The sequence below is a fragment of the Colobus angolensis genome, unplaced genomic scaffold (assembly GCF_000951035.1).
Source record: "Colobus angolensis palliatus isolate OR3802 unplaced genomic scaffold, Cang.pa_1.0 Scaffold149, whole genome shotgun sequence".
Lineage (NCBI taxonomy): Eukaryota > Metazoa > Chordata > Mammalia > Primates > Cercopithecidae > Colobus > Colobus angolensis.
The window spans coordinates 21587-34073 of NW_012114588.1; the positions used below are offsets into that span (position 1 = coordinate 21587).

Consider the following 12487-nt stretch of genomic DNA (forward strand, 5'->3'; position numbering starts at 1 on the left):
GTGCTGGGAGCCTCCCAAACTGCTGGGATTACAAGCGTGAGCCACCGCGCCCAGCCTATGTCTACTTCTTTTTTCTGTTATATATGTGTATGTGTTCTGTGAGTGACATAACACCCACTCAAGCAGGAATAGCAAAGGGAAGAAGGAAGAGTGAACAATAACTAGAGCTCCCATTCTTTCTTTTCTGCCTCAGTTGCAGTCTTCACCCTAGCAGTCTACCTTCTGCCCCCACACTACCCCTGCCAGCACTCCCTGAGGTCACTGAGTCATTGAATCCAAGGAGGACTCTTTTTCTGGTCTCAGCAAATGGCAGAGCTGGGCCGCTCAGTCCTCTCTGCTGGCTTTCCTGTGCCCCTTGTTGGATGGTGCTCCATCTCCCACCTTAAAAAACACTCAATTATTTATTTATTAGAGACAAGGTCTTGCTCTGTTGCCCAGGCTGAAGTACACTGGTATGATCATGACTTCTAGGCACAAGCGATCCTCCTGCCTCAGACACCCGTGTTGCTGGGACTACAGGTGTGCACCACCACATTCAGTCAATTATTATTATTATTTATTTATTTTGAGACGGAGTCTCCCTCTGTCGCCCAGGCTGGAGTGCAGTGGCCGGATCTCAGCTCACTGCAAGCTCCGCCTCCCGGGTTTACGCCATTCTCCTGCCTCAGCCTCCCGAGTAGCTGGGACTACAGGCGCCCGCCATCTCGCCCGGATAGTTTTTTGTATTTTTAGTAGAGACGGGGTTTCACCGTGTTAGCCAGGATGGTCTCGATCTCCTGACCTCGTGATCCGCCCGTCTCGGCCTCCCAAATGAGCCACTGTGCCCGGCCTCAGTTAATTATTTTTATTTTTACTTTTTGTGGAGATGGTGGGGGCGAGGGTGTCTCACTATGTTGCCCAGGCTGGTCTCCAACTCGTGGCCTCAAGCAATCCTCCCACCTCAACCTCCCTAAGTACCGAGATTCGGGCATAAGCCAGCACACCCAGCCCGCCTCCCACCTTTCGTCCTCTCGGTTGGCGAACCTGGGCCAATCTTATACAAACGTGAGGCTTTAACCTATTCTCAGATCTTTTGTAAGGATCTGATTTCCTTGCTCTCTCCTGGGCTCCTTCAGACTCTTTTCCAGAGCGGCTGGAATGATTTCTTAAATTGCAAATCAGATCAGGATACTCTCTGGCTCAAGTGAGACAGTGGCCTCTCAACACTTTCAGAATAGAATCTCTGATGCTCCTGGAGGCCTACTGAGTGTCTGCACAGTGCCCCCTCCTCCTCTCCAACCCCCTTTCTGCCCCAGCATCACTTGCCTCCTGTCATTCCCTGAACCATGGCCAACCCTCTCTCACAAGACGTTGCATCTGCTGCCCCCAGCCAGCCCCACTCCTCTTTCTGTTCAGCTGCTCCTCCACCTGTCACCCCTTGGGCTAATCTACTTTTTTTCACTGCACCTCTCACTCAGGACCCTGGTCCCAGAGCCTGGAGCTGTGCCTGGCACACAGCAGGTGCTAACAGATATATGGTTTCCCCAAACCCTGCTCCCCTGAGCTCCAGAACCACATGCCACCTTCCTTCTAGATATCTTCTGTGTGTCCCATGATCTCCTCCATCTCAACATGTCAAAAAAGTATATATGACCTTCTCCTAAAACCTGCCACCCAGCTCTTCCAGCCATTCCCCATTGGCCCATATTAGAAACCTGGCAGGGATGCCTGACTGCTCACTGCTGAGGGCTGAGTGGACCCCAAATCCTACTGACTCTCTGAATGCTCCTCACATTCGGCCCTGACTACTGCTGGCTTTACTGGGCCCTCATTATTTACCAGCTGGTCTCCCTAACTGAGCCCCACCCGTTCACATTAATGCCAGGTGCTTCTGGAAGCTCGGTTATCATGTAACCCCAGGTTGTCTTGACAATGAAGTTCAACTTGGCTCCTGGGACCCACAGGATCCACTATAGCTGCTCCCACCCTGCACCCCTTGCCACCTCTCTGGCTTCACTTTCAGACCAAATAACTTGTAGCATCCCTCAAAGCCTCCACACCTCTCTGTGCTGTCTGCTGCCTGGAATGCCCATCCCTCACCTTCCTATCATATCTTCTCCAACTGGAGAAATCGTACTTGTCTTTCCAAATTCCTCACCTCCCTTCTGTATTCCCACATCTCTCCTCCTGCTGTATTTTACTAACCCATGTGTAGATGCTTATCTGTAAATATTTGTATACGTAGCCTGAATCTATATTAAACTGCATGTGGGTTCATACCAAGGTCTCCAAGTCTACTTGGAGTAGAGAATGATCTACTACCACATGGATCATTCATGCTCTCTCCCTGCTTATCTGTAACCTCCCACTGCAACTGTGAAATGGCTCCACCATCTGCCATCCATTTACTGGATTGCTCAATCCTAGTATTGCATAGTGGTCTCTCACTATATCTTATTTGTGAGTTTATTTGTCCTCGAGATTAATGCTTATTCCCAAGCAGTTAAAAGTACCTAAGAAAATTAAATACATGCCACTGATCCAAACACCATAAACATACAAAGTCATTTAATTCTCACAATGGACATGTGAGACATTTATTATTAGTGCCATTTAACAGAAGAGAAAACTGAGATACAGAAAAGATAAGTAACTTTCCCAAGTTGCACAATTAATGTGGCAGAACCAAGGTTTGAACCCAGGGAGCAGACATCCAGAACCATGAACTTCATAGTCTCTCCTGTGTTAGAGGTGCTGCAGTTTCCTGACTTCTGATATTCTAACCTGGCCTCTCCTCAGCTCTGAGAGCCTTCATCTTTGATTGTTTCTGTGCCCCTTCCAGCCTGCAGATCCTTGCCGCAGAAGGCCAAGGATGGTTCAACCACAGTGTTCTGTTTACTTCCTCTGGGCCTGCTTGTGAGTGGTTTAGCTTGTTGCTGGTGGAGTCTCCATTCCATACCCACAAAAGGTGCTCCCAAGTCCCACTGATGTCTCTCCTGGCCACCACCCTGTGCCACCCAACTACAAGGAGAAGACATCACTTCTTGCCACAGGCCATTCAGCACTTTCCTTTCAAGGTTTTATCCATATTTTTGCGCATACACACACTCACACTCACACCCTTTATTCATATCTCTAAGAAACGCCTCCAGCTCTCTATATTTTTGGGGGGAGACCTGTGTTAGTCCATTTTCATGCTGCTGATAAAGATATATCAGAGACTGGGTAAATTGTAAAGAAAAAGAGATTTAATGGACTCACCATTCCACATGGCTGGGGAGGCCTCACAATCATGCCAGAAAGCAAAAGGCACGTCTTAGATGGTGGCAGGCAAGACAGAATGAGAACCAAGCAAAAGGTGTTTCCCTTTATAGAACCATCAGATCTCATGAGGCTGATTCACTACCATGAGAACAGTATGGGGAAAACTGCCCTCATGATTCAATTATCTCCCACGGGGTCCCTCCCAGAACACATGGGAATTATGGGAGCTACAGTTCAAGATGAGATTTGGGTGGGGACACAGCCAAACCATAACAAGACCCCGCTCCTTCTCCCTTCCTCCCCCACCACAGTCTCAAGATTTTAAGACTCTTCAAGATTTCACTACATACCTGAGGACATTTGGAAGCTTCCTCAATCTTACATTTATTTATTTATTTGAGACAAGTTCTCATTCTGTCATGCGGGCTGGAGTGCAGTGATGTGATCATGACTCAGGGCAGCCTTGACCTCCCAGGCTCAAGTGATCCTCCCACCATTTCAGCCTCCCAAATAGCTGGGACCACAAAGGCGTGTCACCATGCCCAGTTAACTAAAAAAAAAAAAATTTGAGATGGGATCCCACTGTGTTGCCCAGGCTGGAGTATAGGGTGCAATTTCAGCTCACTGCAACCTCTACCTCCCAGGCTTAAGCAATCCTCCCACCTCAGCCTCCAGAGGCCCTCTTCTAGATGCTGGGGATTCAGGCATAAACAAAATCGACCAAGCCCCTGACCTCAAGGAACTGACACTCGTGCAGTCAAACTGCCTGAAGTGGCTGGGCGTGGTGGCTCACGTCTGTAATCCCAGCACTTTGGGAGGCCGAGGTGGGTGGATCATGATGTCAGGAGGTAGAGACCATCCTGGTCAACATGGTGAAATCCAGTCTCTACTAAAAATAGAAAAAATTAGCCAGGCGTGGTGGCAGGTGCCTGTAGTCCCAGCTACTCAGAAGGCTGAGGCAGGAGAATGGTGTGAACCTGGGAGGTGGAGCTTGCAGTGAGCCAAGATCGCACCACTGCACTCCAGCCTGGGTGACAGAGCGAGACTCTGTCTCAAAAAAAAAAAAAAAGCAAAAACAAAAACAAAAAACCTGCCTGAAGGAGCAGGGAACTTCCTCCTGCCTTCCACTTGCTCACAGAACAACTGCACATCTTGTTGAAAAGTGATCAGATTCATTTTATTGACTACACAGAAGCAATTCCATTTGCCACTAACAATATAATTTAGGATGAAGAATTTTGACTCAGTGTCTCCACAGGAACCTCTTCCTCAGCTTTCCGGATGTCATTGTTTCTGACATTACACCTTCCTAGACAGGTATTTCTGGAAAAGGATCTGGTAAGAGGATGAATTTGGCTCTAAACAAATGCCCATGGCCCCGGAAGACCTGTCGGGGCCACCGAGTTAGTTTCTCTGGCAAAATTTGATTCCTTCCATCTCGCCACTATAGTAACTGCTTTTGTTATGTTACCAGGAGCCACATAAAGGCTGACCCAGCAAGGTGGAGCCATGTTACCAGGAGCCACACAAAGGTTGACACAGCAAAGTGGAGAATCAGCTGTTTGCTTGACTCGGGGCTGGTGACAGGCCAACCTGGAGAGAGACAGCCCAGCTTTGCACAGTTCCCATTGGGGTGGGAGGCTGGAGATGAGGACTGTATTCCACATCAGTGTCATTTTATTTCTGGATATTCACAGACAGCTAGAAGTCAGGAAAATAAGCCAAAGGGGGAAGCCCCTGGCAGACCCGCTCCACTGGCTTCCTCTCCGGAGTCACTGTTCCGAAGTGACAGGTGGAAGTTCTTTCAGTTCCTCCTTTTCCGGGTGCGCTTCAGACACCTTATTCATCTTGGTGAAAATCTGGTTGATCTCTATGAACGTCTTGGCCTTGGTCTCAGGGACAATCAAGAAGATGTAGATGGTGGTGAGGAGGCAGATCACAGCGAAGACAATGAAGCTGTACGGACCAAGGCCCTCCTGCAGGAAGAGGGGCAGGTGACATGTGTGGGATGCGGTTTGCCCACAGGCTGGCACTTTACTGCGTGGGGATCTGCTGAGCGTAGGCCCCGGGCCCCATTCACCTGAATGAATGGGAAGATCAAGCCCACGGCGAAGTTGGAGAGCCAGTGCACGCTGCCCCCAACCATGAAGGCGGATGGCCGAGAGGACTGCAGGAAGACCTCAGTGATGAGCAGCGCGGGTATGGGACCTGTAGGGGAAGGAGAGCAGCCTCCCTGAAGGCAGAGTGGGCCCGAGTATCCCAGGCCTGGCCATGCAGGCCCATCAGGTAGCTGGCCCCGGGGCGGCGGCATCTCTAGGACTCTTGGCCATGTGGGGCAGCACGTGGACAAATGGCAGTGTACACGGACGGCAGGCCGGCAACCACCCGTGAGGCCCACTCTGCTGCCTGCACAGTCTGTGTGTTGCTACCCACACCACCAGTTTACCATCTCACTTTCATTATGTGCCACCCACCCCCTTGCAGTGGACAGGGGAAGAGATGCCATTTCCGGGCTGCATCGGCCAGACCTGGTGTCTCTAAGGAGCTCCAGCCAGGAGCTTCTGGGACCGGAGGGGGTTGTGACACCCTGAGGCCAGTTTTGGGTACGTACTGGGCCCAAGGGCGTGTCCTATGACGTAGGAGATAACACACACGATGCTGATATATGGCATCCAGGACACCGTGTCCTGTGGAGAGAAAGCAGTTCGTTCACCTGGAGCAAACAAGCTAGGACGGGACCCCAGGGTGCGGCCAACCTGTCCTGGTGGGTGGAGGATGGCACCTGGCTCCTCCCCCAGCAGTGCCACCTCAATGAACCACTGGGAAATCAGCTGAACGTGGGCTATGAGCTGGCAGGACACATGGTCCCCAGATGTCTGGCCGGTTGTATTTGCTAAAACAGCTCATTGTGACCCCTTTTCCTTTTAAGGCAGGTGGAGGCGCAGGGTGGGAGGGGCACTGGTCTTCCTGGTGCAACTCCGGGCTCCTGGGACCCTGGCCTGTCCTCACCTGCAGTGCCAGAGCCGCAGTGAGCACGCAGCAGGCTGTGAGGCAGATGGAGAAGCCCAGTAGCAGCAGCAGCCTCCGACCCAGGAGCTCCACCACGAACACCTACAGGAGGGTGGCAGGGCTTGGGGGGAGGCCCAGCTTCACTCCCGCCAGCCCCCTCCAATGGGGCAGCTATGAGGAGAGCTGGGCGGACCGGGTGCCCACCTGTGTGCCCGCACACTCACATTCACATGTGCAAGACATGCCCTTGGGTGGCCAGCGGGAGGTCGGCTGTGGCTGTGATGCGGGACCCTAGCTGCCCACCCTTGAGACTCAGCTCTAGGACCTCCTAATCCCACAGCCCTGAGCCTCAGGATTCCTGCCCTCTGGAGGTCAGATGTCTGCATGCAAGGGAGACGCTGCCTCCACGGAGCCTGCTCCCATCCCCAGGTGGCCGAGCCTCACTCCCGGTACCCCGGGCTCGGAGCCACCTAGCAGTGGGTGCTGCCCGGTCCAGGCGCCCCCACATCCCCGTCAAGTTGTGGCCCTGGGCTCGGTACGGCTCGGCAGCCCCAAGTGTGAGGGGCCGGTGCAGGGCCACCTCCCACGTGGAGCTTCTGTAGTAGGGGCTGGGCCTCCACGTTTTGGGGCCACCAGCTGCCTTCTTGGCGGCGCCGAGGCTGGGGCGTGGGGGTCCCAGGGGCCTTGGGTGAAGGCTGCAGGCTACTCCCAGGACACTCACGGCGCAGATGGTCATGACCACGTTCACGGCCCCGGTGCCGGCTGTCACGTACTGCACGTGGTCCTCCTGCACGCCGGCGCTCAGGTAGATCTGGTCCGCGTAGTAGTAGATCTGCAAGGCAAGCGCGGAGCTGGGCGGCTGCCCGGAGGAGGCGGCCTCGGCGCCGGGACCCACGCCCGGCGCCCCAGGACCTGCGCCTCGCGCCCCCCGAGTCCTCCCGCAGCCTGGCCCATACAGCGTTGACGCCCGACAGCTGCTGGCCGGCCATGAGGACGATGACTGACAGCAGCTGCCAGCGCAGCGAGCGCATCCGGAACAGCTTCAGCACCGAGATGAAGCCCGCGGCCTTCTCTGCCTCATCCTCCTGCCGGATCTCCGCCACCTCCCTGTCCACGGAGTCCCAGCCGCGCAGCGTCTGTAGGGCTGGGGAGAAGCGGCACCGTCGAACCAGGGCTGGGGGGCACAGCCTGGAGGCCGCCCCCGTCCGAGCCCTCGTTACCTTTCTTGGCGGCCGCTTCGTCTTTCTTCTGAATCAGCAGGTACCTGGGGCTCTCGGGGAAGAAGGGCAACAGAAGGAGCTGCAACGCCGCGGGGACCCCGGTCAGCCCCAGCAGGACTGGCCAGCCTGGGAGGAAGGCAGCGAGCTGGCACCAGCGGCCTCTCCACCACCCCGAAGGCGCCCTCTGCAGAGCCGGCCCCAGCGCCGTCATCCTGAGTGGGGCGTAGCCTCCAGGAGGGCACAGCCTTCCCAGCCCTAAGAACAGCAATTCCCGACGGTGGACACGGGGGAAACACCTGCGGCAGGGCTCTCAGCGGGGACGCACCCCTGAGCGCATCAGAGGGACCACACCGACGAGGCCGGCAATACCAAGTGCTGGCGAGAAGGTCCCCGTGTCCTTCAGACGACAGTCTCGCAGGGGCTGGAGGAGCTGAGCACACCTGGCCTGACCCAGCTGCCCGCTCCCAGCTCTATGTCCAGAGAAGCCAGGCCACCAGGATGCCTGAACTGGAATGGTCAAGGCAGCTTTGATTATAGAAAGGGCACTGGAAACAGTGGGAATGTCGTTAACACATGGGCTGGCCGCGCTCAGGAGTGGAATTTGGTACTGCAGTGAACACGGAGCGAGCCTCGGCGTGGACGCATCTCACACCACGTGTTGAGGGTTGTAAGGGCCACACACTGTGAGGTCCTTACAGAAAATTCGGAAATGGTAATATTAACCCTGCCACTGCCAAAGGCGAAACTAGAAGCAAAGCAAAACAACGAAGCCCAGAGCTTCACAAATGCCTAGAGGGCCGTGTGTGGTTCTGAGTCCGGCTCTGGAGCTCCCTGAGACGGGAACCCGGCTTATTCACTTCTGGTCCCAGCTCCTGATGAGAATGTGGCACCTTGGCATAAGTGTCCCCAACACATGCAGGAGTGAGGGAGAGGCTGGAGCATGTGGTACTTAAACAGGGACCTAGGTCTGTGCCGCTGGGTCTGCATCCTCATGAGACCTTGGACCAGTTTTCCAATCCCTCTGTGCCTGTGATGCACCTGTACAGTGGCTGTGATACTGGTACAGGCTTTGTAGGGCTGTTCTGAGGAATACATGAGTTACTAAAAGAGACTTGGCACTTGGCCCACGAGAAGCACTGTCTATAGAGAGTGTCTAAGCAGCACAGAGCTTGATGATCCACTTGACTGACTTGCAGGCAGTGTGTGGAACCCTGGCAGGAACTGGCTTATGTTTTGACTGATGGGATGACTGATGATAGTTTAAAGGGAAAGTCATGCAAAAACAACCCTGGTTACAGGTGTCTGTGCACCTGCCACAGGCCAGGCCCCAGGCTGTCTTGGGGAGGGTGGAGGTAGGGTCTGGGATGTCCTCACCACCTCCCCCTTGGGGCCAGGCCACCCTGACTCCTGCTACTTCTCTTTCTGGTCTGCAAAATGGGATAATCACCAAGCCCCAGGCAGCAGCATTGCTGGGAGGGTCCTATGAACTGATGCTGGGCCCGCCGCAGGCACACTGGTGGCTGTCATGGCTATGCCACGGGCCTCCATATGGACAGCCACTGAGCAGGCAGAGAAGTCAATCACTCCAAGCCACCTCATCCATCTCCTAAGAGGGACTAGATAGTAAACACTGGCCAGTCCATCATCGCCCCTTTGTCCAGGGCCTGCTGTGTGGGCTCAGGACAGCATGGGCCCCCCAAGGACATCCAGCCCGTTAGAAGAGACCAGTCTGCAGAAAGTCCTGTCCTGTGGTGGTAGCTTTGGAACACAAGGAGGGGGCCAAGGGTGGTGGTGAAGGGGTGGGGGTGGTCCCGAGATGTCCTGAACTCACCATCTGCGTTTGCAAGGAGATTCCGAAGACCAAAGATCTGGGCCACAAGGATGCCAACAGTGATGAAGAGCTGGGGCACCACCCCGAGAGCCCCCCGCAGGTTTTTAGGGGCCAGCTCCCCTAAGTACATAGGGACCACATTGGAAGATAAACCTGGGAAGAGGTGAAATAGAAACACCATCAGGAAAAATTAGGCTGGCAGGGACAAGCTGTTTTCAAGTATATTATTCTTAGCAATAACATTATTTGGGAACTCTCTCAAAACTGCAAAGGAGAAAGCAAACACCTCTTTTAATTCTCAGCCCTCTGTACTTTAAGAGAAACAGATCAAAGGAGCTATGCACAGGGGCCCTTGCTTTGGCCCATATCATCTGGGGACACTGGCCAACTGGATTTATGGCCTTCCCTGCTCCCTGGCCTGAGTCTAGACCAGCTCACGTTTCTGCTTTTTGAGGAGGATCTGTTTAGTAAAAGGCAAGGCAGCTGGGTGTGATGGCTCATGCCTGTAATTTCAGCACTTGGGGAGGCTAAGTGGGGAGGATAGATTACTTGGGGCCAGGAGTTTGAGACCAGCCTGGGCAACATAGTAGAACCCTGTTTCCACTAAAAAATATATATATGTGTGTGTGTGTGTGCGCGTAATATATATATAGCCTGTGTGTATTTACATATGGCGTGTGTGTGTATGTGCGTATGGCCTCTGTGTGTGTGTATAGATATACATATATATGTGGCCTGTGTGTGTGTATGGCCTGTGTGTGTGTGTGTTTATGGATATGGCCTGGTGTGTATGTGTGTGTGTATACGGCCTCTGTGTGTGTGTGTGTGTGTGTGTGTGTGTATGGCCTGGTGTGTGTGTGTGTGTGTGTGTGTGTATATATATATATATATATATATATATGGCCTGGGTGTGTGTGTGTGTATGTGTGTATATATATATATGGCCTGGGTGTGTGTGTATGTGTGTATATATATATATGGCCTGGGTGTGTGTGTGTATGTGTGTATGGCCAAGGACCCCTGGCCCCCAGCTTTACCTAATAGGAACAGTAAATAAACCAATGCAGAGATACTTTCACACACCTTTAATAACAAGTTATATGTCTTACTAAGCATTAAAAATGTCAATACCTATTCTAGAATATCTGCATTTCTGGGATTTCTGTAATGCCTGGACTACTTCCGAATCCCCAGTATTTAAACTTACAAATTTTCCCATCGTACTGGAATCTGGTGGAGGGAAAACTTACTCTATTTTATAGAATGAGGTGTTGCCTGATGTTAATTAAAAAACATAGGCAGGATTTAATTTTACAGCTTCCAAAGTATTTTCACATATATTGTCTTATTTAATTATCCTAAAAGCACATCCAGAGACTGGGGATGGAGAGGAAGTTTCACTAGTCCAAGTACCAGGTACCAAATCCTGAGTCAGTCAGAGGCTCAGGGACGTGGGTCTCTGAAGGGAGACTCTCAGGAACAGAGTTTGGAGTGAGCAGAGGTTGGAGCTGCTGTTGACGGCAGGGTATTTGATAGCACTGAGATAGGAGGGTACCCGAGGCCATGTTTTCCTGCTTGGCAATTCTACCCACAGACGTCTCTGCTTAGTATTTTAAAGAGACATTACAGTTCATTAATACCGATTCTTTCTCATTTTCAGAGCAAAGAGGGGCAGTCGTTAAAGCAGCTCTTAGCATGTTTAGGTGGGAAGAGGGAGCAACACCTCAAAGGCCCAGGGCAAAGGGCTGCAGAGGAAGGGAAGGCCTCCTGGGAGCTGAAGTGGGAGGCTGGGTCCTCACCACTTAACAAGAGCCACTTAGCGGCAAGAGCATCTTGGTGAAGGACATAAATAAAGGGTAAAACCTCAGGAGGTTTGTGAAGAGATGGGGTTACCTCTATGTTGGTGGAAAGCAATCTCTATTTTTGTCTTTAAAATGACTCCACTAGGACCTCCCAGCCAGCCAGTTCTGATACTAGAGTCAGAGCAAAGTGGCTTTTTTCTTTTTCTTTCTTTTTTTTTTTTGAGAAAGAGTTTCGCTCTTGTCTGTAGTCCTAGCTACCCAGGAGGCTGAGGCACAAGAATTGCTTGAACTTAGCAGGTGGAGCTTGCAGTGAGCCGAGATCGCGCCACTGCACTCTCCAGCCTGGGCAATTAAGCAAGAGTCCATCTCAAACAAACAAACAAACAAATAAAAAGTTTAAATTCCTCTTAGCCAATGAATACCTTCAGTCTTCCTGCCAAGAAGTTAATTAATAACAAATCAGTGAGCTGTGAGCATGTTCCAGTCAAAGTCATACTCGTGTTGACACCCCCCTTGTCAAGGTAGTTGTTACTTCATCTTAGAGGAGCAATCTGGTTCTTGTTCATATGAGTGGTTTTATTTTTGTGTTGGTTTGTTTGTTTTGTTTTTGAGACAGAGTCTTACTCTGTCACTCAGGCTAGAGTACAGTGGCGCGATCTCAGCTCACTGCAACCTCCCCATCCCGGGTTCAAGCTATTCTCGTGCCTCAGCCTCTCTAGTAGCTGGAATTACAGACCTACTCCACCATGCCTTGCTAATTTTTGTATTTTTAGTAGATACCAAGTTTCACCATGTTGGCCAGGCTGCTCTCACACTCCTGACCTCAAGTGACCCACCTGCCTCAGCCTCCTGAAGTGCTGGTATTACAGGCATGAGCCACTGCCCCTGGCCCTATGGGTGGTTTTAAAATGAGTGTCTAAGCAGCACATAGCTTGATGATCCACTTTGCTGACTTGCTGGAGGTATGTGAACAACTGATGAGAAATGGATTATGCACCCAATGGCCACTGTTCTCAAACTGTGATCTGAGGACCCGGGGATCCCAAGACCTTTTAAGAGTTTCTGCGAGATCAAAATTATTTTCAAATAATTCTGAGATGATATTTGCTCTTCATTCTCTTTCTCTCATGAGCATATGGGAGTTTTCCAGAGACTTCCTGCCAGGCCACATCACAACTGACCTGACCCAGAGTATGTCTGAGAATTCAGCTGTCTTCTATTAAACCAGACATTAAAGAGATTTGCAAAAATGTCAAACAAGGCCACTCTTCATGTAATAGGCTTATTTTAAGAAAATGGGCCGGGCGCGGTGGCTCAAGCCTGTAATCCCAGCACTTTGGGAGGCCGAGACGGGCGGATCACGAGGTCAGGAGATCGAGATC

The 12487-nt window shown here is 52.0% G+C and overlaps 1 protein-coding gene across 4 annotated transcripts in view; it reads right to left on the reverse strand.

Annotated features, from left to right (window-relative positions):
* Positions 1 to 4395: 4395 nt before the first annotated feature.
* The window catches only part of SLC2A5 (solute carrier family 2 (facilitated glucose/fructose transporter), member 5), a 50083-nt gene continuing 41991 nt past the window's right edge, over positions 4396 to 12487 (reverse strand). For all 4 annotated transcript variants that reach the window (XM_011935765.1, XM_011935764.1, XM_011935766.1 and 1 more), the window contains 8 exons: positions 9304 to 9456; positions 7473 to 7598; positions 7209 to 7396; positions 6974 to 7084; positions 6253 to 6354; positions 5855 to 5930; positions 5324 to 5451; positions 4396 to 5219 (listed from right to left, as the gene is read on the reverse strand). In XM_011935765.1, coding sequence (XP_011791155.1) covers positions 5016 to 5219; positions 5324 to 5451; positions 5855 to 5930; positions 6253 to 6354; positions 6974 to 7084; positions 7209 to 7396; positions 7473 to 7598; positions 9304 to 9456 — 1088 coding nt within the window. In that variant the 3' untranslated portion in view covers positions 4396 to 5015. The remainder of the gene's footprint in view (positions 5220 to 5323; positions 5452 to 5854; positions 5931 to 6252; positions 6355 to 6973; positions 7085 to 7208; positions 7397 to 7472; positions 7599 to 9303; positions 9457 to 12487) is intronic.